The sequence below is a fragment of the Triplophysa dalaica genome, chromosome 25 (assembly GCF_015846415.1).
Source record: "Triplophysa dalaica isolate WHDGS20190420 chromosome 25, ASM1584641v1, whole genome shotgun sequence".
NCBI lineage: Eukaryota > Metazoa > Chordata > Actinopteri > Cypriniformes > Nemacheilidae > Triplophysa > Triplophysa dalaica.
In genome coordinates, this window is record NC_079566.1 from 3,815,001 (window position 1) to 3,840,840 (window position 25,840).

The following is a 25,840-nucleotide window of genomic DNA, read 5'->3' on the forward strand; positions in this document are numbered from 1 at the left end:
GAGCAAAAAGCATCGTGTGTGATGACACATAAGTGGTCTGTTCCTCACACAGAGCTCTCACCAGGTCTTTTAAATGGACAGTTCAGTTCCCTTTGGTTGTGTCAAGAGTATAAAACAGCATCTCTTGTGTTCCGTACAAGACTGTCATGATATACTGGATCAACACCAATTGGCCAAAAACATCTGCTTTCTATTCAGTGATGATCTGGGTGACTTGTTTTGGCCATGATAATGGTGAGGTTAGAATCTGATACTGTGACAGGCCTAATTCTACATGATAAAGAGAAAGAACATGTGTGAGAGATTCTCTTCAAAAGAGAAGTGTATCTATACACTGTTTGTGTTGTTCAGTGGGTTTTTTTGGAAGGTCTCATTGGTCTGGTTGACACTAAATGCACATGGAGTTGACCAGAATCACAGATAATCTTTATTTGCAGTAAATCTACGGGACATTGCAATCCTCTGCAGCACGGCTGACAGACTCATACAGCGAGCAGATTGTGTTTTTTATTTCAAGTGAATTATCTTGACAGGGTGACGTGACGGCCTTCAGCTCGGATCAGTGAGTTCTTCATCACGAGAGCTTTATATCAACTGATCACGACGTTGTTAAATACCTCTTATTAAAATACAAGAGTCTCTGAGTTTCTTTTTTTGGCTGATTTGTGATAAAATTCAGTTTAACACAAAGGCTTCGAATGTTTTTCTGCGTCAAAAAATCTTTGGTTCATAATCTTGCATTGCACTTGAACTGAACTCTTGAGAAAACTGTCATACTACGTGACGTGATTTAGGGTCCATATTTTACTTTTCTTTCGCCTTCTAAGGGTGATCATGTTTCTGTCTGTGAACTGTCTGTGTCATCGTTCACAGTTCACCCGAAATAAAAAATCCCCATGTGTCATTTTTACTTAAACCTGTATGACTGATGTTCTGTGTTTGCATAAGATGAAAGGGACTTGGATGTCCAACTGCAGCATAAACATTCCACTTTTGTACTCCATACATGGGTTTTCAATTGAAATGTTCTTGAAACAAACATTGACTTTGACATTAACAGACTTTAGAAGTGAGAAGATCAGTTCTCATCTCATGAATGTGAATAAGATGTAATGCAGTAGTTTCTTTTCTTACCTCATGTCATGTTTTTTCTCAGTGTTTTGTGTTGAAGCTGCAGTGAATTGAAACCACTCACGAATGTCTTTTGAACATTGACCCACAGTTTCCTTAAGCATTTACAATCCTCACGTCATTACGCTGTGAGCTATCAATGTTGAAAGGTTTAGTTCACATTGTAATAATATTCTGTCATCATTTCTTTACCCGCTACAAACAAGAAAGACTTATTTCCGTCAAGCACAAAAGGAGAATTGTTGAATATTTGTCGTGGAAACGATTGTCCAGGACATCTTTTAAAGTCTCTGTTTGTGTTTCATGGAAGAACAGTTAGAACATGACAGATCATCATTTATGGGTGGATTATTATTTCATTATTTAGGTTAAATATCCACATCATGTTAACTTTACATCACCAGAGACTTTCAGAATCCGAGGTTGAAATCCTCTTGTATTGTGTTGAATGTGATCTGAGTTTTTACTAATGATAATATCATGTTGTCACACTGTCTGCTGATCTCAAACGGACATGATGAAACAGCCCTTTAGATTTCTTTTCTCATTTCAAGAACCATTTGAACTGGAAGCTTGTAAGGAAATGCATTGACCTTTTTTACTGAAAGAATCCTTCACGCTGTTTTATAATTGTGTCATGCTCTTCAGCATGAGATTTGCTTGTGTAATGAACTTACGGACCCGAGGGGCTTGGACAATGACAATTCAAGAGCATTCTGTCCCTCGTCATCCAAGTTTGTGTCTGTTGAGAACAGATCTGTTTGTGCGGCTCCTGTTTCACATCAGTCTTGTTTGTATATACCGATGCTTTTGTTCATCTCATTATCATCAAACCTTCTGGCAAAACAATAAATTGTATTTATTTTAAAATAAAGCTGTGTGAAGGAATTTGACGGAGGAATGTTTCTTATTTTATCCAGGCCATTTGTCAAATGTTCCTCTATTGTGTATCAAAGTCAATCATGTTTCACATAAACATTTTTATATATCAAAATTTTTTAATGATGTTATTGCTTAGTTATTACACGGCTTGTTGGAATGCTTGATTCTGATTGGCCAGTCGCAACATTTTCAGGTTTGTTTTTCCCAGATAACAACCTCTCAGTAAGTGATAATGTACAGGCAGCCGGTTGTTATGGCAGAAATAATCCCCGACAGTTTGATCAGGTGAAGCAGAGGGTCTTGTGTCAGACTGAAGGGGATTATTTAACAATAACAGACGGGTGCTTGTACATAAACCCGCTTATTACACAGCTACTTTTAAAAAAACTGTACATAAATTATGAATTTGAAATATTTGATTAGCTCATTTTTACAGAATGCAGACTTTCCTCAAGGAAAAGCTGTTTAGTTTCGGTTTTAAAATAAGAAACGACGTTCAAACGTCACAAACAGGCAAATTGGTTTAATCATTTGTAAATATAAAGTCATATATGTTATTAAGTTATAAAAACATTATATATAATGTTATATAAATACATATTTATTACTTTTTGTGTTATATTAAACTGCCCCTCTCAAAATATTTTAACAGGGTGTTATTAGTTTTGAGCGGTTGTTATTTGGAAATAATAACCCTTTGAATGTCACGACTGGCCAATCAGAATCAAGCATTCAAATGGGCAGTGTGATAATAACGAATGACACACGGTCACCCGGATGCGGCAAATAATTTTTACAGATTTTTTTGGACAAATTAATTATAAACATGTTTTTTAACTCAACTCAACCTTATTTATATAGCGCTTTTTAAAATTTGTATTGTTACAAAGCAGCTGTACATGAGACACATTGAATACAAGAAAAACAACTAAAGGCATATACCTGTAAAAACAAGAAAAAGGTGAAAACACAAAAGACAGACATACAAATGCTCCACACACAGAATATGCATACATACTTACACACATTGACACACACGCAAACACACTCGCACACACGCACAGTGAAAGCACAGATAGGAGAGAGAACCACAGGTCAAATATTGAACGGACTATAAATTTTGTCTAACTTCTAAATTCTAAAGCAGCCCCCCCGGACAGGCAAATAATGCAAAACAGTATACAAACGGTGGCGAGGAACCCAAAACGAGAAAAAAAACCCTCAGGAGAACCAGGGGATTCCAATTCCCCTCTGGCAAAAGCTGCTGCCTCTGCACACGCTCAACAGTGCTTGAACAACAAGGCTAAATAAAAAATAAATAAACTTACTAATAAGGTCAATTATAGATTTAAGATTATCATTAACAATCTAAAAGCATTTGAAGTGTTGTAGAAAAATCGTGTCAAGTTGCCGCGTCCTTTATCCAGCTCTATCATCTCAGCTCTGCCATCAGGTCTGGGCATGAACTGCATCCTGCGGTAACCTTGGAACAAAGAGACAAGACTGGCTGAGAGTAGAGTACTGTTCTGCACTCTTTGATGCAACAAGTACATCATTTGTTGTTGGATGTGTTCCTGGTTCCGGTTGATCTAAATAATGCAGCCTAAATCCTCTGAGGATTAATATTATGGAGGTGTAGTGTATGCAAGATTAAAAAGATGAGTCTTTAGTCTAGATTTAAACTGACAGAGTGTGTCTGCTTCCCGGACCGTGCAGGGAAGAATATTCCAAAGTTTAGGCGCTAGATAAGAAAAGGATCTACCACCTGCACTTGATTTTGAAATTCTAGGTATTACCAACTGACAGGACGCCTGAGAGCGTAATGTACGTGGAGGTCTATAATACAACAGAAGTTCATTCAAATACTGCGGCTCTAGACCATGTAGGGCTTTATAGGTAATAAGCAAGATCTTAAAGTTAATGCAATGCTTTATAGGTAACCAGTGCAAGGTTGATAGAACCGGGATTATATGCTCATACTTTTTTGTACGTGTAAGAACTTGAGCTGCCGCGTTTTAAAGTTTTTGTAATAGGCCTGCAGGGCAACCACCTAGAAGTGCATTACAGTAATCTAGTCATGATGTCATGAATGCATGAATTAATTTTTCTGCATCTGACAGTGACAGCATATGACGTAGTTTAGATATTTTTCGTACTTTTCGAGTCTGTGTAGGAGTATGCGGGTTTTATTCTATAAGTGATGAAAAGTAGGCGGATCTAGACGTTTTTATGCCCTTCCTGTATTTTCGAGTACTATCCTTCCATGCTATACGAAATACCTCTAAATTAGTTTTCTTAAAGTTCCGCTCCATTTTACGGAACGCTTTTTTTAGAGTCTGAGTGTGTTCATTATACCACGGTGTTGGGCTGCTATTGTTAATTTTCTTTAAACGCAGTGGAGCAACTGTGTCTAATATTTCCGAGAAAGTGTAGTTAAAATTTTCAATAGTAATGTCAAGATCGTCATGGTTTTTAGCTAGTGGTGGGCATAGATAAAAATTTTTAATCTAGATTAATCTAAATTAATTCCAAGATTAATCTAGATTAATCTAGATTAAAATGGCTCATTTGAATTCTGCCGAAGGCATTCAGAGAATATGTGTGCTACCCAAATAATGACTAAAAGTAAGTCTTTGAGAACGGGTTTCTCAAGCCAGGTGGCGCATTAGACCAGGGGCTCATGTCCTGTTTCCAAAATGCATCACAAACTGCTTGAGAAAGCTGTTCTACTATGATAATTGGTGATGAAAATTAAATTATGTTCAATAAGATGAACTTGTGTTTACTTCCGCATCAGCTAAGGGATGCTTTGCGTTTAGGTGGTACTTGAGACTGGAAGAGCTCCTACAGTACATTTACATTTAGTCATTTAGCAGACGCTTTTATCCAAAGCGATTTACAAAGAGTGAGGGAGCAACAAGCGATATGTCTTACAGGAGCCATAATACATTAGATCTCAATACAAAGTTACTGGTTTCAACTAAAGCTAGACCACTACCTGTTGAGGGAAAGTGTTTTTTTTAAACCAATTCCGCATTGCACAAGGTGCTAACAACCTTAGTCTTGTCGATGTTTCCATTGGGAAGCTTCTTAAAAATTAATATTCCCTGAAGCAAACCCGGCGGCTTCATAGCTGCATCCATGTTAGCACGTCACGTTTGATGCGGTAATTTCACAGTAACGTTATGTTGTGTTCAGACCAAACGCGAATGGCGTGTCAAGTGCGAGTGATTTATATGTTAATGCAAAGAGCCAATAGACCTACTTGCTGCGCGAATCGCGCGAATGAAGCCCTGGTTATGAGATGATGAGGCGGCTTCTGCTTCCGCGAATGACGCGAATCACGCGAGTTGAAAAATCTCGTTCTCGCCCCGTACAGTGCAGTTAAGATGGTATACATCCGCGCTAAAATATCAAGGTGAAAGTCATCATAGCTTGTGTAGTATAGACCCAGCTCCCAACCCAACTTTGAGAATAAATTAACGGCGACATTTTTTTTATCGCGCGATAAGAGTCTCACTGCGTTAACGCGTTAACGGCCCACCACTAATTTTAGCATGAGTAAAAACGTTGACGATTTTGACACTACTCTTGAAAATTTTAACTCCACCTTCTCGGAAACATTAGACACAGTTGCTCCTCTGCGTTTAAAGAAAGATTAAAAATAGCAGCCCAACACCGTGGTATAATGAACACACTCAGACTATAAAAAAAGCGTTCCGTAAAATGGAGCGGAACTTTAAGAAAACTAATTTAGAGGTATTTCGTATAGCATGGAAGGATAGTACTCGAAAATACAGGAATGCCATAAAAACGTCTAGATCCGCCTACTTTTCATCACTTATAGAATAAAACCAGCATACTCCTAAATTAAAAATATTGTTTTGCATATTGTTCTGCCTGGCCGGGGGGGCTGCTTTAGAATTCATAATTGTATTCAATGTGTCTCATGTACAGCTGCTTTGTAACAATGAAAATTATAAAAAGCGCTATATAAATAAAGTTGAGTTGAGTTGAGTTGAGTAGAACCCACCAAAATCTTTAATAAAATCTGTGTGGTGCCCTGGGGGCCTATATACAATAGCTAGAATACATTTTAAAAATGTTTTGTCCTTAGTATTAGGTGTTGATACGTGAAGTACCATGACTTCAAAATAATTGCATTTAAAATTAGACTTCTGAGAGGATACTAAATAATTATTGTGAAATGCAGCGACACCTCCCCCTCTACCTTTTAGACGAGGCTCGTGTTTATAGTAATAATCTTGGGGAACGGATTCATTTAGAGTAATATAATCATCTGGCTTTAGCCATGTTTCTGTCAAACAAAGCATGTCTATTTTATGATCTGTTATCAAATCGTTAACAAAAAGTGCTTTATTTGAGAGAGATCTAATATTAAGCAATCCGAGTCGTAACAGTTGATTATCTGTATTATGTTCATGTTTGATTTGTTTAACGTTTATTAAATTACTTTCAAGAGGTTTACACATTATCTTATGTTTGCTAATCCGGGGGACAGACACAGTCTCTATTTTATGTTGTTTGTTGTATGGTAGATATGGTGGTCTAGTGGGTTAAACCACTGAACTAGTAAATCAAAGGTTGCTGGTTCGATCCAAGCAGCCACCACCAGTGTGTCCTTGAGCAAGACACTTTACTCCATGTTGCTCCAGGTGGATTGTCCCTGTAATAAGTGCACTGTAAATCGCTTTGGATAAAAGCGTCTGCCAAATGACTAAATGTAAATGTGAGAAGGGATTTTTACATGTTGTATATTTTGTGTATTCTGCAACGTGAGACGGCAAGCAGACAGTTGGTTAAGCCATTCTGTCTCCTTCCTGACCTGGGCCCCAGGTAGTCAGCCTTTAGCATTATTAAGACTGTTATTATTTTAATAACATATATGACATTATATATACAATACCAAAACTAAAAAGCTTTTTCTCACTGAAGGTCTGCATACAGTAAAATTGAGCTTATAATGTATTTACAATTAATATTTGATGTGCAGTTTTTTTCTCATGTGACAAGTAGCCGTGTAATAAGCGCAATAATGTATAAGCACCCGTCTGTTATGGTGGAATAATCCCCTTCAGTGTGACACAAGACTCGGCTTCTTATTTCTGCCATAACATCCGGCAGCCTGTACATGATCCCTCACATATCAAATGCATAAAGAAATGATTTTAACAGGCTGGTCCCATGTAAGAGTTTAAGTTGCTAAATGAATTTTTCTGACACCAAGGAATAATTTACATTTCATATTTATTTCCAAGTCGTCTCAAAAAGGTTCCTCAGTTCTCATTTTAAATCATTAAAAGGTGCTGAAGCACAGCGGCCTAAACGTCTAAAAGCTGCTCAGACGAATACATTTCAATGATTAAAAAAACAACATTATCAATGCATCATAACAATAATACCAATAATAATAATAATAACAATAATAAAAAGAGTAAAACAGCTACACAGTAGAAAGAATTAAACATCACGATTAAAAAAAACAAATAAAATGGAGGGTAAATGTACAAAAGTTCTGCTGGGCAGAGACACTTAATCTGTTCATCAACAAGTGTCTGTTTTGTGTGTGTGTGTGTGTGTCTTCTAGTCGAACATATCGTTGTCATCATTATCCGATTCTGCAAAGTACTTGACTTCTTTCTTAGCTCGACCGGAGCGATCTCTGCCCATGTCCAATCGACTGAAGCTGTTCATGCCTGCATCATCGTCGTCTTCATCATCAGACACTTTCTTCATTTTCTAGAAGCCGATAAAAACACAACATGAGAACTCAAACTCAATCTGAAACAAGATGAGTTGTGTTTATTCTGATCCTCACCCTGCTGCTGCTGCTGGTGGTGGTGGTGTTTTTTCCAGTCTTCTTCACAGGGTTATAATCATCCTCCTCTGAGCTCGACTGTTTTCTCTTTCTGCCTCGTCCTTTACTGACGCCCTTCACTGATGATGCTGCTGCTGGTGCTGCTGGAGCTTTTTTAACAGCCGTGTCTGAGTCCGAGTCCCACACGCATATATTGGGCTTTTTGGCTTTTGATGGTGCTTTCTTCGGTTTAGACGCTGCGTCTGTAGCTTTCTTAGCTGGAGCTAGAAAATTGTGTATAATACATATATGTTATTGCGCTTGACTTTATCCTGCTACCAACTATGTGGTAAGTAATGACATCATCATCATCTGTAGAGCAGAGCTTCATCTGTCAGTGAAGAGCGATTTAAAGCAATACGAGCGGCTTACAGGACAAGTCAGGCAAGTCTCAAATGTAGTCACTTCAAACTTGTTGTGACAGAAAGAGTGGCTTTTCATGTTGTATGTTTATTTTCAGCAATCAGTTGTGTGAGTAGGACGCCCTCTGGTGGCCGTGTGGAGATGTTTACCTTTCTTAGCTGCTGGTTTGTCGATGGCAGAAGTGCTGGAAAATGAGGAGAAGACTGGAGGCCGCTCATCATCACTGTCTGACTTCACGTCTGATCCACAAACCACAACAACAAAATGAACACAAGATATACACCAGCATTTGACTGAATGACACACACACACACACGTACCGTCATCACTGCTCTTGTCAGCATGTGTGGCTTTAGATGAGAACACACTCTCTTTGTCTTTCTTCCCTGCTGACACAGACCTAGAAATCACATTACTGTCAATACTAGTGTAACACAACAATCCTCCATAAAAACATTACAATTTCAATCAATTTTATTTTTAGTTTAGTTCTGAGGAAAATAATGTGGCAAGGTGCACAAAACTATAATGGTTTTAAAAACAGCTTCCCTTTCTGTACGCCTTTACATAGACGTTTTAAAGTGTGCTTCAAGTATACTTCTGTCAAACTAAAAATATTAGTATACCTTTATTTTACAGATATATTTCAAGTATATACTTCAGTAAAAAACAGCTAACTGTGTCCTCGAGTGACCTGCTGTTTTATTAAGCCAATAGTAGCCAGTTGAGTCCCAAATAGTGTTGAAATAGGACACGTACAGGAATACCTGTACTTAATACACTAGGTACTGTATACCCCTTCAGAAAATGATCCATGCTTTTTGGTGGTACAAGTGTAGTTACTATGGTTTTTTGGTGCAGTGATTACTTGGGGCAAAAGCATGGTTTTACTACAGTTCCCATGTTTTTTTGGTTTTAACTGTAGTCAAACCATGCTTTTCACATTTAAACTGTAGTAAAATCATGACACATTTTCGTAAGGGACTTAAAACAATTGACTTTTGCTTTAGTAAACATCAGATAATGAAGCATACTTGTAAGGGCACAGAACATCATGTGTTGTGAAGATGAATATTATTGTTTCTCAGAGTGAAGAGATTCAGATGTACATACGAGGTGAATGTTGTTTTTGGAGGGAATATATCGTCATCATCATCTTCATCAACATTATTGTTTTGTTCTGCTGGATTTGTTCTGTAGGTCTGAACTGGAGAGCGTGAAACATCATTGTCCTGTTCTTCATCACCATCATCGTCTTCCTCCTCAGAGAAGTCAAACGTGTACTTGGCCTTAACTGCTGTTACACACACACACATGAGTTCAGTTTCACTGATGAAGGAAGACATGTGTATGTGGAGGAACGCACTGACCTGACGCTCGTCTGGATGTGGTGTCTCTGGGAATGACAGGTCCACTTTCATCCAGCTCATTATCAGATTTCTCATCGTCCTCTTCATCTTCTGACCAGGGGTTCCTCTTCTTCACTTTCTTGCCCGTGCCTTTAACAGCAGCGGGTTTCCTTTGTCTCGGGGTACCTGAGAGACCAACACAACACAACACACGTCCATGTCACAGACAGCCTGATGATGACGATGATGAAGCAGAGTTGAAACACTAACGTCTGTTCTCACCTGGTTCTTTCTTCTCTCTCTTGACCCGTGGGGCTTTGGCTTTGGCTCCAGCTCCGGCTCCAGGGTTGGGCAGGCCTGATGGTGAAGTAAGAGAATTCTCTGCTGTTCCTCCATTCGAGCTCAGAGCGCCGTCCTCCTCGAACTCCAACTTCACCACCGCGTCTGCTTCACCCTGACACAACAGAAAGAACGCTGAGCTCTCTGACTGCCCTCGTGTGACACACACACACACACACACAGATGTTTACCTTCTTCTTCTTGCTGAGTTTCTTGGAGGCGTCTGCTTTCATGGCCTGTGTGACCTGAGGTTCTATCCTGCGGCCGAACGGAGACGGCAGAGTTTCCTCCAGATGCATCTTCTTCACTTTGGGTTTGCCCACTTTCCCTTTCACCAGCTTCACGGCCCTGCCTGCGTTCACGCTCTCTTTCTCCTGCTCCTCCAAGCGCTGAGATACAAACACACACACATGAAGATCTCACACACACTCTGGTCATGAGGAGTGTCACTGTGTAAGGAGACTCACGTCCAGCTCCTCTATGAAGACGGCCAGATCTTCTCTCCACAGATCTTCAGGAATCTTCTTCTGGAGTTCATTCAGTTCTAATCTCTGTATCACACACACACACACACACGGTCCTCACTCACAGCTTCAGAAGTCACAGATTCATTCTAAAGTACTTTCATGAGCTCGACTGATTTCACTGTTCTCAGTTGAGTTTGATCGGGAGTAAATTGGTACGGAACATCCAGTTTTGCGTGAACCGCTTCAAAGATCACCAGACAAATGATGCGTGAACACTTCTGAGGCGAGTGTCATGGATTTAGTGATGTACCTTCATGTCTCTCTGTTTGAGGAGATCTTCCACCTTCTCTTTGGTCAAACACCACAGGGGCATGTTGAGAATGTAGTTAAAGTTTGGTCCGGACGACGAGCCCGAGTCCACTGACGAGTCACTGTCATTCCCGTCACCCTCCTCGTCCTCCAATGACTGACATCATTAACACAAGCAATCACAAACACACACAGTGAGCCTGTGCTACAACTACACAACACCACATCAATCAACAGAATCTCTCAGAGATGTGATTCCAAACCCGCATGAGAGGAAATAATGCTGTTCTGAATGAACACCACTGCTCGTCGTCCTCTACATCTCAATTTCCTTCAATGACTTTATTTTGCTGCTTTTATCAAATATTTTGTAGAAACTCAACCTGTCTATCTGAATATGATCTGCTGTATATAAATTGAATGACTGGTTTGAAGCATCCGTCTCAGCGTCCTTACCTTCTCCTGAGCTTTGTTCCATGCAACGACCGGGTCCGATTCAAACCCTTTCTGCACCAGCATCCGGATCAGATCTCTCTTTGACTTGTTCTCTGTAAATATAAAACCCACCATTCACATACACTGAGAGACGCTTGCTTTGCTCTTCACTCATCTCATTTCACATCCGGCGATACACATGAGTTCACTCACTGGCACAACAGCTTCTTTAAATCACATCTCACCGATTGAAATCTTCCCTTCAATCTTTTCCAGGACGAATCGAGCCTGGTTGGAGAGTTTGGCGGCTTCGGCACCCAGACTGCCCACCAGCCAGTCCTTCCTCAGTTTATAATAATGCAGACGCAGCTCGAAGAACTCCTTGAGAATGTCCTGAACGGACTCATAACGCTTCAGACAGCCCATGTGATCAAACAGCACCTGCACACACACACGCATCATCAAAACATGTCAGCGAGACTAAAGACCATTCAAAGCGTCTCCTGTGACTTGTCTCCTGATCCGTACCATGGAGTTGCAGGTGAGAGAGGACTGCAGTTTGAAGACTTTGTGAAGACCGGCTGCCTCCGCCTGTGCCAACTTCTCCTCTGTCATACGCACCACAAACTTAACAGTACTGTCTGTGTGATATTCTTTATAGTCTGAGATCAGAGGAGGAGTTTTATCTGTTCCCTGAAGCATGGGCTCCAGAACTGACTCCTTATACGCCTGAATGACAGAGAAACACGTCAGACATCAGCAGCACATCAGTTATCCTGAAACCAAATTCCTGACGTCCACACGTTACCTGAGTCCATGTGCGAACGGGCAGCTCAATAATCTCAATGGTGTTTTTGTCCAGAACAGACACCTCACCGCTCACCAAATACTGGTTCTGTCCCAGCTCGTGAATCACACCTTTAAAGTTCTTGTAGCGCGGCAGCTGATGAAGACACAATCACACTAATATAAACCTTACTGTTTATTTTCACAACATGCTTAACTTTTGTTATTCACACAAACAGTATGAGGGTTGCTCCTGTGTGTTATTTTTGGTTGTTATTACCATGGGCAGGGGGTCCTGGTGGTTGAGCAAACGGTTGATGTTGTTGACAATCTCTCGTGGGTCATAGTTAGGGATCTTGCAGGCCCAGCCTGTACCGATGCCCTCAGCTCCGTTCACCAGCACCATGGGAATGATGGGTATGTACCACTCCGGCTCAACCTTCTGGTTGTCGTCATACAAAAACTTCAGCAGATTGGAGTCCAAAGAAGAAAACAGCAGTTTGGCCAGTGGACTGAGAGAAGATAGAAACATTAACCTTTGCTTCACAAAGACCTCGTGTGTAAGCTGTGTTATCATCAGAAATGATCAATAACCCTAACCAGTCTTACCTGAGCATAGTGAAGATGTAACGAGGGCTGGCAGCATCTTTACCGCCATTGATACGGGTACCAAACTGACCAAGAGGCTGAAGAATGTTGACGTTGTTGCTGCCCACAAAGTTCTGGGCTAAATTCACGATGGTCATCATCAGAGCTTGCTGCACATAACATGAATAAAAGAAATGTTTGACACCACTCATTATGTTTTTGTTGCTTTCAGCATAAACAAGGCCTAGATAATAGTTTAACTAGTGCAGCCTGCAGTACTGTAGCCTAAATGAAAAAGCATCTTTTACACAGCATTTCTTTACCTTCTGCCCAGCTTGCCTGTGTTACTCTGCATAGTGTCATAACTCTGTTTGGTTGAATAACAGTAATATTTTATATAACTCAATAATTGTAATTTTCATCTTATTTTATAAAAAAATGTAATATGTCAAAGTCACTTTGTTTAAGCCACTTAAAGGTAAAGTAGGCCTACGTGTGTGTGTACAAGATCCGGATGGCACCACCTCCGCCTCATTTTGAGCCAGGAATATCCCTGATTTAGTTCATGTTTCTAGGTCAATAAATAATAAATATTTGCAATAATATGATTGCTACAAACTTCGCCATGATGGTACGCTGACATCTCAGCCACAGATCCCGCCAGCTGGGCCACCTTCACCTCTCTCTTATCATTTCTCTTCAGACAAGTGAACAAGACCTTCCTCTGACCCGGCTTCATACCTGCATAACAAAGAATTGTAGAGTAATTTGTCGCTGTAGCTAGAGAAAAAGCAGCTATCAGTGCAGGACTGAAGATAAACACACCATCAACAAGTGAGGGAATAGATCTCTCGTTGTCAGAGTTTGAGAACAGGATCAGTTCTTTGTTGATGAAGTCATTGTAGGACAGGTGTCGTGTCATCGTACCATACAGGTATTGCTGTGAAAAGAAACAGAATGACCAATGTTAGCAACCACAGCATGGTAGAGATGCACTGATTGCAATGTTCTTTGTCGATTCAGATTTTCTATCCACAACTATAATGGATAGTATATATAAAACCATATTTACTTTTCTTCAATGCACACATTCTCATAATAACACATTTTATTTCAATTAGACAAATTATTGAGTATTACAATTTCCCCCAAATTCCCACCAAAAACAGGTGTCAAAGGATCTTCTCTCTCCTAAAAAACCCTTCAATTGAAGAACTATGTGACTTAAAAGAAGTAGAAATAATAAATATAACTAAACAAATGTCGTTTAATTGACCCTTTTCTCTTTTGTACTCGTCTCGCAAAGGTCTAAGATTACAAGCCTATGAATAAAATGGTACTTTAACTTTATTCTTGTCTGTTCCTGTTCATGAAACTAACATTGCTTTATTCTCTGAAATGTAAAATAAATTGTCTTTATCTTGGGTCTGTAGGTTTAAAAGAAGTGGGTTGGTTCATTTTAGATGCAACTTCAATAAAAAGTAAAAAATCTTACAAATGAATTCTACTCTTAAGATTGAAATGTATCATCACAGTGCTTGTGTTAGTAAAGAACTGAATCAGATAATCACATATATAAGTTGATACATATAGTAGAATTTGTGTTGAATGTCACTTTACCACAGTTTTAACGTAAGACAAGCAATCTGGTTGAATGGAATTTTACATTTGTTTTACACAGAGTGAACGACTTCAACATGAGTTTAGCATCATTCCTGAGTGCGTGTGTGTGTGTGTGTGTGTGTGTGTGTGCGTGTGTTTGTGTGTGCGTGTGTGTGTGCGTGCGTGTGTGTTTGTGTGTGCGTGCGTGTGTGCACCTCAGGCAGTCCGTGCATCCTCCTCTGCCGTCTGTCCTCCATGAAGTTAGTCAACCACTCCTTTCTGTCATCGGTCTTCTTCTTACTGAACGCCTAAGCACACATCACATCATGAAATATGTCTTAATTATCTGAAAATGTGTCTATTTAAGAAAAGTGAAAAACATCTGCTAATAACACTACGCTACAGACGTTCAAAGCTCACCAGCGTAATGGCCGCGTCATCTTCAGTGCCGTTGTATTTGAACATAATTCGATGTCTCTCCATGTCGGAGAAATATTCCTTTGCCTCTTTGCTTGTGCTGGTACCCAAACCTTGGAAAAACACCACAGACACATGCAGTCGCGTTTCTGGACACGGTCTCTTTCAAAGAGAGAAGGCAAAGAACACAAACCTTTGTAGTACTTGATGTGCCAGGTTTTATAATTCTCAGTGTGTTTCTTCCATTCGTCAAACTCTGGGATGCTGTAGAAGGACATCGCCTGTTTATTCTTTCCGGCCTGCAGAAGAAAGACATGGTGAGAAGGTGTGACGCATTCCTCTGAATGGCTGTGATGTGTGTGAGTGTTGTACCTTGACGATGGGTGTGATGAACTCCTCCAGGAAGGTGTGCTTCAGCAGAGACGGCCAGTTGTGATGGAAGAAGTTGATGAGGAGACCCTTGATGTGAGAGCCGTCCTGATCCTGAATACACACATGATATACGCATGATTCACTAACACACGCACACATGTTGTGTCTGTTGTGTCAATAAGCAGATTGATGAGCTAACGGCACCTGATCGGTCATGATCATGATTTTTCCGTAGCGCAGACTCTTCAAGGACTCTGGGTCATCATAACTCTTCTTGTACTGAAGACCCACGATTTTAATGATGTTGTTGATTTCTGCGTTCTCCATGATCTTTCATACAAAGATTGGAAAACAGCAATATGAGTGAATCAGTTCTAACCATGAGAAGAAAGTTTTCATCACTTTCATACAGTGGTCATGAAGATGACTTCACCATTGAAATGATATATTTGGTATATTTATTCCATATTTGCTAAGATTTTACACTAAAGGGTTATTGGTTAACATAAGTTATTCCATTAGCAATGAGAAACAAAGAAAGATCTGTATATTTATTCATGTTTATTTCTATACAACTGTTTGTTTATTGTGCGTTCATTCATGTAAACAGATACAGTGAAATGTGTTAGTAAGTGCTGAGGTAAATCTTCACTAGTGTTAAAGAGATACTTCAACCAAATATGAAAATGTCCTCGCCTTCGAATTGTTCCCAATGTGTATAAATGTCTTTGTTTGTTGAAAACAGAAAGATGTTTGGAAGAATACTTATAACCAGACAGATTTGCCCCCCGTTGACTCCCATAGTAGGAAAAATAAGATGGAAGTCAAAAGTGCCCCAAAACTGTCCTACATCCTTCAAAATATCTTCTTTCGTGTTCAACAAAAAGTATTTTTCCTACTATGGGAGTCAATGGGGGGCAAAATCTGTCTAGTTATAAGCATTCTTCCAAATATGTTTCTCTGTGTTCATCAGAACAAACATAAAAAATACAAATGTAGATTTGGGACACCTCAAGGGTCAGTCAATGATGACAGAATTGGGTGCACCGACCCTTTAACCAAGTGTTCCAGTTATGATGAGAATGAGAGACTGGAGGACGATGTGTTGAAATGAAACAGTGGTTTGGGGGTGAAACTGGCTCTCACCTGTTTATGTGAGGCTTCTCTCACATTGAGAATCTTTCCTCTGAGAGGAAACACGCCGTATCGATCTCGCCCGATCACTCCCAGACCTGACACAGCCAGAGACTTGGCAGAATCTCCTTCAGTCAGGATCAGAGTACACTCGGATGAGTGCTTACCACCTACAGAACACAACCGCAATAACTCATCACAAAACCAGACAAATGAACACATCAACAAACTCTTTATAAGAACTCAATGATCTCTCCTAGATATCAACCCGATTAGAAGGAGAGCAAATGGAAACTTTTGCTAAAGTCTCCTCTGTGCATCAGACATTTCTCCTCACAACTGTCTCTGTGATTAGAGTTTCAGACGAGATACAACAACGTCTCAGTTTAGGATGAACCTCCGAGACTAAGCCGAGACCTAAACGGTGAACTCCATCAAGATTGAGTTATGAAAGAGAAAGCCAGTGAGTGAGCACCGTTATTCTCCTCAGGAGGACCATATGAGAAGAGAGTTCAGGCGTCTCACCGGCATCATTGGCATCATCTAGTTTAGGGATTCCTTTAATCTTGCTGTGTTTGACGGAAGAACACTTCTTGTTGAGCTGCGTCTGAGCTTTAAACTTCACCCAGTTCAGAATGCTCTCCACGATCCCACAGTTTGTGGCCTGTCATGAGACAAATCAAACGTCAGAACATCAGAACAAAGAGCTTGGGATCTTCAAGATCAGGTTCATCACAGATGCTTATTGGTGGCAGACTCACGGCACGGATGAATTTCTCGGACAGAACACATTTGGAGCCAAAGCTTTTGGTCTGTAGGGTCATGTTCTCCTTGGTCTGGGAATCGAAGGTTGGGTTCTCGATCAGGGCGTTCACAAACACCCACACGTGATTTTTCACCTGAAATAAAAAAAAACATTTCCATCAGACTTCTGCAGTGATGTTTGAAGAACAGTTTCAACAAATGTCTGACCACATGTGAATGTTCACCTGGAATGGTTTCACTGACACTCCAGCTTTGTTCTTCTTCTTCACCACTTCAATCAGTTTGGACACAATTTGGTCCACCACATAGTCAACGTGTCTTCCACCCTGACAAAACAAACAAACAAACAAACACTCACAAGCAAAACTCTTTAAGCATCAAGTCATTCTCCATTTGGAAAAAATAAAGATACGAATGTGAACGAGAGCGTGTCTTCTCAACCTTGGTGGTGGCGATGCTGTTGACAAAGCTGATCTGCTGAAAGCCCTTCTCGCTCATGGTGAGACAAACCTCCCAGCGTTCACTCACAGTCTCGTTCACCACCTTCAGAGCCACACCCGTCTCATCCAGTTTATCCTTCACATACAGATCCACGTAACTGCGGAAGCCGCTCACCTACAGAATCAGACGGACACGCTGTTGACACCCAAACACAAATCTACAGAAGGCCTCATCAAAGAAGAGTGTCGTGGACTTACGGACAGCTTCTTTCCATTGAACATGACTTTAACACCCCGACAGGAGCCGGCCACATCGTACGCCCGGCGCGTCAGCAGAGCCACGATGTCCTTGTCCAGGTTCTCCATATTGAATTTGGACAGATCTGGCTGGAACGTGACGCATGTGAAGTCTTCTGCATCAAAGTGCTTGATCTTGGCATCGCTGGTCCTCGTCATGTTCTCCTGCCACGTCTGTGGGAGATAAACACTGGGAGGTAGATGTGTCTCAACAGTCTGCCGGCACATCCTCCACATTCACATCACACACGTGTACCTGTTTGAAGCTGCGCTTGTACTCTTTACAGGCCGTCTCCACTGTGAACTTTGTGCTGAATATGTTGCAGAGCTTCGCACCGTATCCGTTTCTTCCACCTGCAGGGAAACACATGAAGAGAGTCCAGTCTGAGTGTGCGCTCACACCTAATGCATCCTCAAAACTCTCATCGTGTTTAGTGGAACTAGAAACTGTACCTGTGACTTTCTTCTCATTGTCATCGTAGTTGCTGGAGGTGAGAAGATGTCCAAAGATCAGAGCAGGCACGAACATCTTCTCGTCTTTGTGTTCCACCACAGGAATTCCCTTCCCGTTATTCCACACAGAGATGGTGTTGGACTCTCTGTTGACATGGAAACACAGAACAGCTTAACAGTCACACACACACACATGACACTGTTATCTGATCAGACGCTCTCTTGTTTATTACACCGCGACCAATGTTTTACAGCTGTCAATCATTTCAAAACCTACTATTAAAACAATGAAATGTTTTCACATAACCTCGACTTGTTAAGTTGGATGTTCTGAACTAAACCCATAACCCTATTAGTAAACGGCACACAAGCCCTTAAAGAGATACTTCACCTGAATATGAAAATTCTGTCATCATTTACTCGCCTTCGAATTGTTCCAAATTTGTATAAATGTCTTTGTTTGGTTGAAAACAGAGAAAGATTGTAGTAGAGTAGGCGGGTCGAGACCGTGGTTCGAGTCCGGTGAGTAATTGTTAATGAGCGCCAGCTGTGCGCACACCCGGCTCGAATCACGTAGGAGATTGGGAGCATATAAAAGGATCGAGGGACCGGTCCGTCGAAGAGAGAGGACCGGGCCCGAACATGTTTAACGTTTGTATTTATATTTGTATTTATGTTATTTCGCCGGCGGTCGTCCGTGAGGGGCCGCCGGCTGTTAATATTTGTATTAAACTTTATAAAATGTCTGCCGGTTCCCACCTCCTTCCTTCCAGATCTTGAATATTGTTACAAAGATATTTGGAAAAAAATGCTTATAACCAGACAGATTTTGCCCCAGAACTGTTTGCCGTCCTACATTCTTCTAAATATCTTCTTTTGTGTTCAACAGAACAAAATGATGAAGTGATTTTTCCTACTATGGGAGTCAATAGGGGCGAGATGTGTCTGGTTATGAGCATTCTTCCAAATACCTTCTCTGTGTTCAACCAAACAAAGACATTTATACTGATTTTTAACAACTTGAAGGTGAGGAAATGATCACAGAATTACATTTTTTGGGTGAAGTGTCCCTTTCTTAAAATCTGATCTAGACGCTATCACATGAAGCAAACATGATCTCATCTCTGACTGAAACTCACGAGTTGATGTTGATCTTGATGGTGGTCATGTTCTTGTCTCTCTGTTTGTTATCTGCTGCATTCACTGTTGATAAAGACATCAAGTGAAAATAAAATTCAGCTTAATTACAATTATCACAATGACAAACAACTTCTCATTACTGACAAACACTGTCATCAAACTAATATCTCGCTCTCACACTTGTGCCGCTCAATGAAGCCGTATTGTTCTTCAAACCTACTCACTGCACATACAAGAACCATAGAAAGAATTATCATCACTTTTGTCTCCTATAGATGCTACAAAAAAATGTCTTAGAGAAATAAAAATGAACTAAATTAATAAATGTGAGTGGAAACTGAACATATCGTTCACATTCACCAGGCAATGACCTACAGAGTCAGGAGAACACAATTTAGTTTCTAGTATGCATGAGTGAAAAGTATGAAGATTAGTCAAACTATAAACTTGAGCTGGCACACGAGGATTTGTTATGGTGGAAGTTTCATACGTTCATCAGACAGAAATGGAAACAGAAGGAATATTCTTACCCAGAATCTCATCAAAGATTTTATATAACCCAGGGACGTATGTGATTTCCCGCAGATTCATTCCAATTTCTTCATCAAAAACCCACATTTGCTGAAGAACACACACAAACATTCAGAATTACACACAGAAATCAAAACACATGAGAACACTGTCACATGTGTGTAATGACATGTGTACAACAACATAAACATGCTTTAGACACGGACACTTCCTGTTTTATGAAGATATTTTGGGTGCAAAACAACGGAGCGTGTGTGGGTGAATGTGTGTTTCAGGTGTCGCCACACATGTGTTTAAGTACATTTGAAGTCAAAATGTAGATGTTCTTTTGTCTCAACACAACACAATGTTGAACTTCTTGAATCCTTCAGTCCAGATCTACACATCACAAACTGAGATACTTGTGCACTCACATCTTTCGCACACATTGCTGCAGTAAATATGCTGCAAAACACGTTCACAAGTTATTTCCTGATATCACAAATTGTAATAGAATCCTTTGGTTTAGTTGAGATAAGTCTTCAGCAGATACGTTGACAATCCCTTACGAAAATGAACTTTGCTACAGTTACACAAACAAAAAACATGTTTTTCTTACAGTTAAAACAAAACAACGGTTAGGCCTACTGTAGTCAAACCAAGGTTACCACAAAATAACTGATTTTGAAAACAATGGTTTTCAAAAACATCTTTAAACTAATTGATGTGGTGAGACCATTGTTTAGCCAATTATAATAAAAAACATGGTTTTACTCTTTAACCAAAAAAATGTTTTCGTAATGGATCAGTGTTTCTGATTTAGTAACTCTTATTTCACCAAAGGTCGCTAGCGCCTGCTCTGTTAAGTCTCGTCACATGAAACGATTCCTTATTTTCTCTTCTGCCTCACTTTCTAGAGAAAATGACAGATGAGGGTATGTCTCCGCAGGTGTCTTAAACCATTCCACGTTTGTTTAATTTCAATGAGCAATGAACACTGTTACCTGGCAGCAGGACGGCACCCGTGTCAAGAGGAACGATCTGTAACATTGGTCGGTTTCTATTTAATATCAAAAGTAAACTATTAAGAAATGTATCCTTTTATTCCTCGATTCCACGTATTATCTTCTCGTCACACAACCAGACTAACTTTAAACAACCAGAAGAACAAACCATAGAGCCATAGGTGCTCTTTACCCTACGCCTTGGTATGATGGCTGTCTGTCATACATTGGTCATCTAGCAAGTCAATCAAATGAAATGAAGATATAAATAATAATAAAAAGACTCAATCAGTATTAAATCAGTTTTCAAAACCATAGTTATAGTTATTGTGTTGAAGCCATGGTTTTACTACATTACCCATGCTTTTTTAGTTTTTTCTAACTGTAGTAAAACCATCATTCATTTTCATGAGGGATCTGACCACCACACTTATCTAAACCAAACCAAAAGATTCTATTACGATTTGTGATATCAGCTCAGGTCTTTTCCATCTGTTGGACACCAGAACTAGCTGGTGCGTCATCTGCAAATGTACAAATGAGTTTTGCTCCACACGTCACACAGATGAGAGAGTAAGAGACTCACAACAGCAGATTCAAGCACTTGTACTTGTGTTCTTGTGTTTGTGCTAGAAAAATGTCCAAGAACATATTTGCCAAGCATTCAAGTCTCACTGGATGAATTCACACACTGATATGTGGATGTGTAAAACGGGTCTGTGAACGCACATCTTTCAGTGCAGGTGTGTGAACGTGTTTTGCAGCATATTTACTGCAGCAATGTGTGCAAAAGATGTGAGTACACGAGTATCCCAGTTTGTAATGTTTAGATCTGGATTTAACGATTCAAGAAGGCCTAACTGTTGTGTTGTGTTGTGTTTGCGGAGACAAAAGAACATCTACATTTTGACTTCAAATATACTGAAACACATGTGTGGACGACATCTGAAACACACATTCACTCAAACACGCTCCGTTGTTTTGCACCCAAAATACCTTCATACTGTTTCTTCATAAACCAAAAAACTTAATAAAACGGAAAAATGTGAAAGATTGTGTGTGTGTGTTGTTTCACCTGAGTGACAGGTTCCACAGAGCCGATGTAAGTGTCCGGACGGAGGAGAATGTGCTCGAGTTGAGTTTTCTTCTGATAGATTCTCTCCACAGACATCTTCTTCGAGCTCTCCTTCTTCGTCGTCTCCTTCCCTGAATCTCCTCGGCCGTTCATCTCTTCTTTCTTCGCACCATTGTTCTTCTCAAAGAGGGTCTGTTGTTAGATACAGTCGTGCAGTTTTGTTAAAGGCTAATGTTGATTATTTCATGGAGATGAGCGTTTCGTCAGAGCGAGTGAGGTCTTGTTTGGTAAAAACATTTCTGCAAACGACAATCTTTCGTACAGCATGATCAACTTCTGCCGATGTGATGTCAAGTCTCGAGGCTTGTGTTAAAACCAATAACACAACAACATATAACACATAATACACAGTATGATGTTTAGGGGTGTAACCGACAGTTATCGTGATATGACATCGCCATACAAAAAAATGTAAGATACGCCGCCGTTTAAATGTTTAGGATCTCTTGCATTTGCTTATATATTTGAAATGATATTTCTATACAATATATAAAGCGAAGACATAATATCATTCACTAGAAAACTGGAATTTAATTCAATAAAGTTTTATGAACTGGACGATTTGAACTAAATAATGAGGAATAGGGATTATTTAGACAGTAGTGTGTGTATTGAGAGCTGTTTTATACCATGTGTTGTCTGTTTTATCCTATTGGTTGCGCTTTTAACTGTGATCACGTGTAATATATATATATTCATTCATTCATACTGTTCTGGGATCAGTGCGCAGAGCAGCTGCTGACTTCATTGTGATTTTTCAGGTTTGTATTAGCAGGTTTAGGTTGAAGTATGTTTCAGAATGGGAGTTTTGAGCACTTGGAGTGAAATAAAGCCACAATCTCTCTGTGGGAACATCCCGGCCGAAGCTTTGACCCCACGAACAGTCTACACAATCAACACAATATAAGTTTCTCCAAAGAAGAGTTTCACAACACAAATCTGAGGATGAAATGTGCTTTGTTTAATACGCGTGTTATAATAAGTGTTGTTCAGTGAATAGATGTGTAATACATGAATGCGGATGCAGCTCGTGTCTGAATGAATCTCGCGGATAAAGCGCGTGCGTGCGCGCGTGAGGACACAAACAATGCTTATAATAACCGCCCGAGCCCAACGCGCGTGTGAGTGAGTGTGTATGTGTAATAACGCATGAATGTTCATGATAATGACGATATCTTGACTTACCACCCAAGTTAAACCCCCGCTTCCTGCTGCACCGTTAGACATTTTCTATTGTGTGTGAGTCTCTCCAGAAAACCAGTCAGAACGCGTCCATATGTGATGAGAAACACACCGGACCGCTGCGCTCTCTCCGTCCTTTCTTTCTTTCGTGCTGTAACAAAGGTGAGATTCTGAGACCGGCTCTCATACACGCAGCGCGCCGGCACAGAGTCGATGTCTGTCGGCTATTGTTAAAATCGATCACCGGCGCCTGCTCGAGGCCTGCAATACTCGCTCAGAGTTCTTACCAGCTCTTTAAAATTAAATAATGTTATAAACAGGGTAATTACATTCTAATAGCGGAAAAATAAGGCAATATATTATACAAATAAAAATACTTAATTTCGTCGCGTGCAAATAACAATTATTGGCGCATAAAAAGGATTTTCATTCAATAACACAGCCGCGGCGTCCGTCCGGCTGCGCTATCCGTACGGAGACACGCCCCCTAAGCACCGCCCGGCCAATAGGAATATGAGCCGCCGGCTTTTCAACCAATAATATTCTGACCGACGTCATGCGATATCATGTACTTTAAATTTCGGAGAAAAAAAATATTTGCGGTGATATATTGTCGATTATGTGTATTTGCAGACGTTTTATTTGGTCAATATAGATATAGTTTTATTTATCAATATAGAGAAAAACCTAGAAAATGAATTTTACTTGATACATTTATTACTATTGTTACTAGCAAAATGGAATATACATACATGTACGTTTTCGAAGCATAAGCCTTTATTTAAGTTTTCTAACGAATTTAATCAATACCTCACAACGCTTTATGTATCGAAGAATACCAAAGCAAGGAAAACTTTATCTTGCTTTATAAAAAAAATATATTATGTTTAAAGTTCCCAATTAGCTTTAGTCCTGTTTTTTTTTATTTAATATCTCACACATGTAGTTTACTTGCAGTTTTTTATTTGTTTATGTATTTATTTTTATTTTACTGCATTTCTTTTACTTTGTTTCCTTTTGTCTGTTTTATTTACGTCTCTTTTTCCTTCATTGTCTCCCCTGGCTGTTGTTGTTCTTCATCGTTCTACTCTATATCTAGCTGTAATAGATTTGCATTTGTTCTTCATTGTACATTATATTCTTGGTCAATAAAATATATTTTATATATAATATATATATTTGCGGCGTTGCATTTCACCCGCTGATCTGTCATAAAGATGTCGCATGACGTCATAACATATAAGACACCGCACCGCCATATTGGTGCTTAAACAAACATTCTGTTGCATTAAAAGCAAATAATCTGATTTTAATGAGAAAACAACATCTCACCACTAAATGTCTCTATATGAAATCTCCAAAACTCACTGTTCTCACAACGCACATGTCTTAAGCATGTTCACATGTTTGTTATTTAAAGTCGTTTTTTTGTTTATCGAAGAGATTTTTGTTTTTCACTAGAATAGGCCTACCAATACAATTCATATAAAGGTGCTGCATACTGAATACAAATGACTTGAGTAGGCTATAAGAATATGTACAGTTTTTTAACCGTTATGTAATTATGCTTTTGCTGTGTTGTTATATTGTTTTTATTCATACTAACCGTACAGTCTTACATATGTTGTCTTTAAAGTAGCCCTAAACGGACAAACTCTCCGGAGCGTGTTTTTATATACGATATTGGCAAAGAAGTGAAAACATGATGACACAACCTTAGAGGTGGACAGTAACAAAGTAAATGTACCTGAGTAATGTACTTAAGTAACTGTAATTGAGTGTTTTTTTGTTTGTACTTGTTACTGTAACTTCACTACATTTGAAAGACCATATCATACTTTTTACTCCATCACATTTATAAAAAAGGTCCAAAAGTAGAAAGTCGCTTCTATTTGTGCGTATTTTTCCGGCCTGTGGTGTGTCAGGACATTTCACTGTTGCCACTTGTTCCGTATAGCTTTGAATAGACATTTTGCGTTTTTTTACGCAATTCTGGCAACCGTGGGATCTTCTCCGCTAATTAAACTAATGTGAGAGAGAGTAAACATGTGTGTTGTCATCTGTAGCCGAGCGCTACCATCAGTCAAAGATCATTAACATAAAAATGATCTGCATATAACGACTAAACATTGAATAAACATCACATACACGTTGAGCTACATGACAGAGAAAATGGAAAATTGATAGTTTTCATTCGAAATTTCATGACATCACAGTCAGAGTAAAGACCATTGCACATAAAAAATAAATACGACTTCACGTTGTGTTAATCACATTTACACACTGACTGCGATATTTTCGTCCGTCATAAATAAATTCGGACCGGGTTCGATTTTCTGCTTTTTTCACATCCGTCAAATAATTTCAGAGGCGTTACGACACTTCAGAGACACACGAACGAGCACCAAATACAAAAAACATATACGATAATTTCGGACTGTATATGCAAAGACCTTTAAGGAATTGTGCGTGCGCGTGCATGTTAACTTCTGATCTGCTGTGATATCATTTAAAGTCGTTTGGAAATGACGTTTTTACTGAAGAAACTATAGTTGAAGTATTCCTGCTGAAATAAAAACAATAGAACCTTTACACCTGCCCAACAGGAAATGTAATGGATGTAATGGTTATAATGGGAATTGTATTGTATGGATACTTGTTGTCTACTTGTGTGTGATGGATTCCATTGGTGGAACGGTAAATCTTATTGGAATTAAACCCAAAATATTTAATCTAAGAACCCATACTCAAATCTCAAAGTCAAAGACTCCTTTATTGTCCATTCTGCCACATGTGCAGTACTTACATATAGAGGGTTGAAATTGCGTTACTCTCAGACCCTCGGTGTATACAAGTAACACT

The 25,840-nt window shown here is 39.6% G+C and overlaps 2 protein-coding genes across 6 annotated transcripts in view; one reads left to right on the forward strand and one right to left on the reverse strand.

Moving 5' to 3' along the window:
• LOC130415286 (retinoic acid receptor beta-like) overlaps positions 1-2,003 on the forward strand; it is a 130,716-nt gene extending 128,713 nt beyond the window's left edge. For all 4 annotated transcript variants that reach the window (XM_056740863.1, XM_056740862.1, XM_056740864.1 and 1 more), the window contains one exon: positions 1-2,003. This exon is cut by the window's left edge and continues 1,015 nt beyond it. The gene's annotated coding sequence lies outside the window, so the exon portion shown is untranslated.
• Positions 2,004-7,264: 5,261 nt separating this feature from the next.
• Positions 7,265-23,456, reverse strand: top2b (DNA topoisomerase II beta). Of its 2 annotated transcripts, none has more exons than XM_056740938.1 (35): positions 22,982-23,456; positions 21,737-21,928; positions 19,678-19,768; positions 19,147-19,210; positions 18,008-18,153; positions 17,811-17,908; positions 17,516-17,728; positions 17,259-17,432; positions 17,042-17,143; positions 16,814-16,951; positions 16,578-16,716; positions 16,065-16,222; positions 15,123-15,248; positions 14,919-15,029; positions 14,740-14,845; positions 14,550-14,659; positions 14,345-14,437; positions 13,353-13,467; positions 13,147-13,268; positions 12,549-12,697; positions 12,220-12,451; positions 11,962-12,096; positions 11,682-11,882; positions 11,399-11,594; positions 11,175-11,266; positions 10,720-10,875; positions 10,410-10,493; positions 10,134-10,331; positions 9,886-10,057; positions 9,625-9,789; positions 9,368-9,548; positions 8,575-8,654; positions 8,404-8,493; positions 7,853-8,115; positions 7,265-7,773 (listed from the first exon to the last, which is right to left on the reverse strand). In XM_056740938.1, the coding sequence occupies exons 1-35, from the start codon at positions 23,021-23,023 to the stop codon at positions 7,618-7,620; spliced, it is 4,890 nt and encodes a 1,629-aa protein (XP_056596916.1). In that variant the 5' UTR covers positions 23,024-23,456; the 3' UTR covers positions 7,265-7,617. The 2 variants fall into 2 exon arrangements, with proteins under 2 accessions (XP_056596916.1, XP_056596915.1); XM_056740937.1 differs by having other exon boundaries at positions 9,368-9,551.
• Positions 23,457-25,840: the final 2,384 nt, after the last annotated feature.

Coding starts and splice junctions, on each gene's coding strand:
- top2b (XM_056740937.1), bottom strand. CDS start 23,023: ATGTCTAACGGTGCAGCAGGAAGCGGGGGTTTAACTTGGGTG. Junction 14,438..14,549: donor ATGACGCGGCCATTACGCTG/GTGAGCTTTGAA, acceptor ATGTGTGCTTAG/GCGTTCAGTAAGAAGAAGAC. Junction 13,468..14,344: donor GGATGCACGGACTGCCTGAG/GTGCACACACGC, acceptor TTCTTTTCACAG/CAATACCTGTATGGTACGAT.